Below are 2,201 nucleotides of genomic sequence, written 5' to 3'. Positions count from 1 at the left end.
ATATCTATATCTATATCTATATCTATATCTATATCTATATCTATATCCATGCATATGGTCTCCTGGTGATTCTGTGGATCAGCGAGGGCATTTAAGATGAACACATTGTCAAAACCACAGTGAGCTATCACTTCACACCCACTAGAATGGCCACGATCCAAAAGACGGATGCTAAGGAGCATCAGTGAGGGTGTGGAAAAATTGGAGCACTCCTGCTTCGCTGGTCTGAGTGTAAGGTGGTGCAGGTGCTGTGAAACAGTTTGGTATTTCCTTCCAAAAGTTCATTGTAGGGGCGTCTGGGTGGCTCAGTCAGTTAAGCGTCTGACTTTGGCTCAGGTCACGACTCATGATTCATGAGTTTGAGATTCATGATTCATTGAACCCCGCATCGGGCTCTGTGCAGACAGAGCCTGGAGCCTGCTTTGGATTCTGTGTCTCCCTCTCTCTCTGCCCTCTCCAGTTCATGCTCTGTCTCTCTCTCTCAAAAATAAACATTAAAAAAATTTTTTTTAAAGTTCAATGTAGAGTTACTGTATGGTTCAGTTCTGCTTCTCGGTACGTACGTGAAAACGTGCCCACAGAATCTTGCGTGCCAGTGTTCACAGCAGCACCATCCGCAATAGCCAAGATGTGGACATGGCCCTATGTGCATTGGCAGATGAATGGATAAACCAAAAGGCGGTAGAGTCACATGATGAAATAGCATTCAGCCCTAAAAAAGAACAGAGTACTGGCCCATGCTACAACATGGATGAAATTTGAAGATCTTATGCGGGGCGAAAGAAGCCAGACCCAAAGCACCATTTGCATGATTCCCTTTACACAAAACGTCCAGAATGGGCAAATCTGTAGAGAGAAATTAGATCAGTGGTTACCTCGTGCTGGGTGTTTGAAGGGAAATAAGGAGCGAAACCTAACTGGTGCAGGAGTGCCTTTTGGGGGGTGATGGTTGCACAACTCTGTGAATACCCTAAAAACCATTACCTTATACACTTTAACTAGGTGAATTGTCTGGTATACGATATGTGTTGTGTGTATGTATTAGAGAGATTTCTCTGTTAAATCATCTTTCCTTGCAATAACGTGGGGATCTATACAATTTAAGAGTTTACAGAAAAGAAGCATCAACTTAATTAGTAGCAAGTGGCTTTGTAAATTTTATTTTTTAATGTTTGTTTTTGTGAGAGAGCGAGTGAGCAGGGACAGAGAGAAAGAGAGAGACAGAATCCGAAGCAGGCTCCAGGCTGTCAGCACAGAGCCCGACGCAGGGCTCAAACGCACTAACCACAAGATCACGACCTGAGCCGAAGCTGGACACCCAACCGACTGAGCCACCCAGGCGGGCCCCTTAAATTTTAGTTATTAACACTCCTCTCCATTTATATTTGCTCAGTTTCCTAGACCGCTGCTTTTCCAGACAGGTGACCATCTACTGGAGCTCAGGGTGAATGGTGCGCACACAGGGGACATTCACCTCTTTGGTCTCCGCTCTTAGGACTGGTGCCTGGCGCTGCCGTCGAGTGTGGCAGAGCCCTGGCCAACCTCACCCGCCACCCCGTCTGCATCCTGAGAGGAGGCTATCAGGGCTTCTCGGCCATATACCACTTCTTCCGGACGCAGAAGATCATCTGGATGCCACAGGTAAGGCAGGGTATCCAGCACAGGCAGGCTCAGGTGGGAGCCCGGTCTTCCCTAGGGGACGGAGGGGTAGGGAGCTGGGGTAGAGGAAAGAGGAGGCCGGTGACAGGGAAAACGTAGAAGGGATGTAGGAGCCTGTGCTTGGGAAATGAACTTGGGGCAGCAGGAGGTCCAGGCCACTGTGACGAATTTATCATCGCCAGGTTCAAGCCAGAGTTAGCGTGGTGTTTAAGAGGTGGGGCCCGTCCAGAGTGGAGGGATCCCTGAGGGGAGGGGGCTCCAGGTGGTGGGCCATCACCAAAGACCAGCAGGGGCACCATGATTTGAGGCTGCCTCTCCATTGGCAGCTGTCTGGACCCACAAGGCCTGACTGGTCCAGAGGACCCAAGAAAGGGTGAGCTAGCATCCCTACCTATGAGGAGTTCTTGGCTAGCGGGGGAGACCAGGGGCATCCTAGGTATCTGGAGCCTCCAGAGGCACCTCCTAGAGCCAAACCGGAAGGAGGAGGAGCTGGTGAGCGGGAGAAGTAGATACAGGGGTGGCCTTGACCTGCAGGCCGGGGG

General features: G+C 50.0%; 1 protein-coding gene across 3 annotated transcripts in view; it reads left to right on the top strand.

Moving 5' to 3' along the window:
• Positions 1-2,201, top strand: part of STYXL1 (serine/threonine/tyrosine interacting like 1) — a 320,245-nt gene that overhangs the window by 35,480 nt on the left and 282,564 nt on the right. For all 3 annotated transcript variants that reach the window (XM_049639217.1, XM_049639216.1, XM_049639218.1), the window contains exon 5: positions 1,496-1,641. In XM_049639217.1, coding sequence (XP_049495174.1) covers positions 1,496-1,641 — 146 coding nt within the window. The remainder of the gene's footprint in view (positions 1-1,495; positions 1,642-2,201) is intronic.

This window comes from Panthera uncia, chromosome E3, assembly GCF_023721935.1.
Source record: "Panthera uncia isolate 11264 chromosome E3, Puncia_PCG_1.0, whole genome shotgun sequence".
NCBI lineage: Eukaryota > Metazoa > Chordata > Mammalia > Carnivora > Felidae > Panthera > Panthera uncia.
The sequence above is the reverse complement of the archived record's forward strand: the minus strand, read 5'-3'. Positions and strand labels throughout refer to the sequence as shown.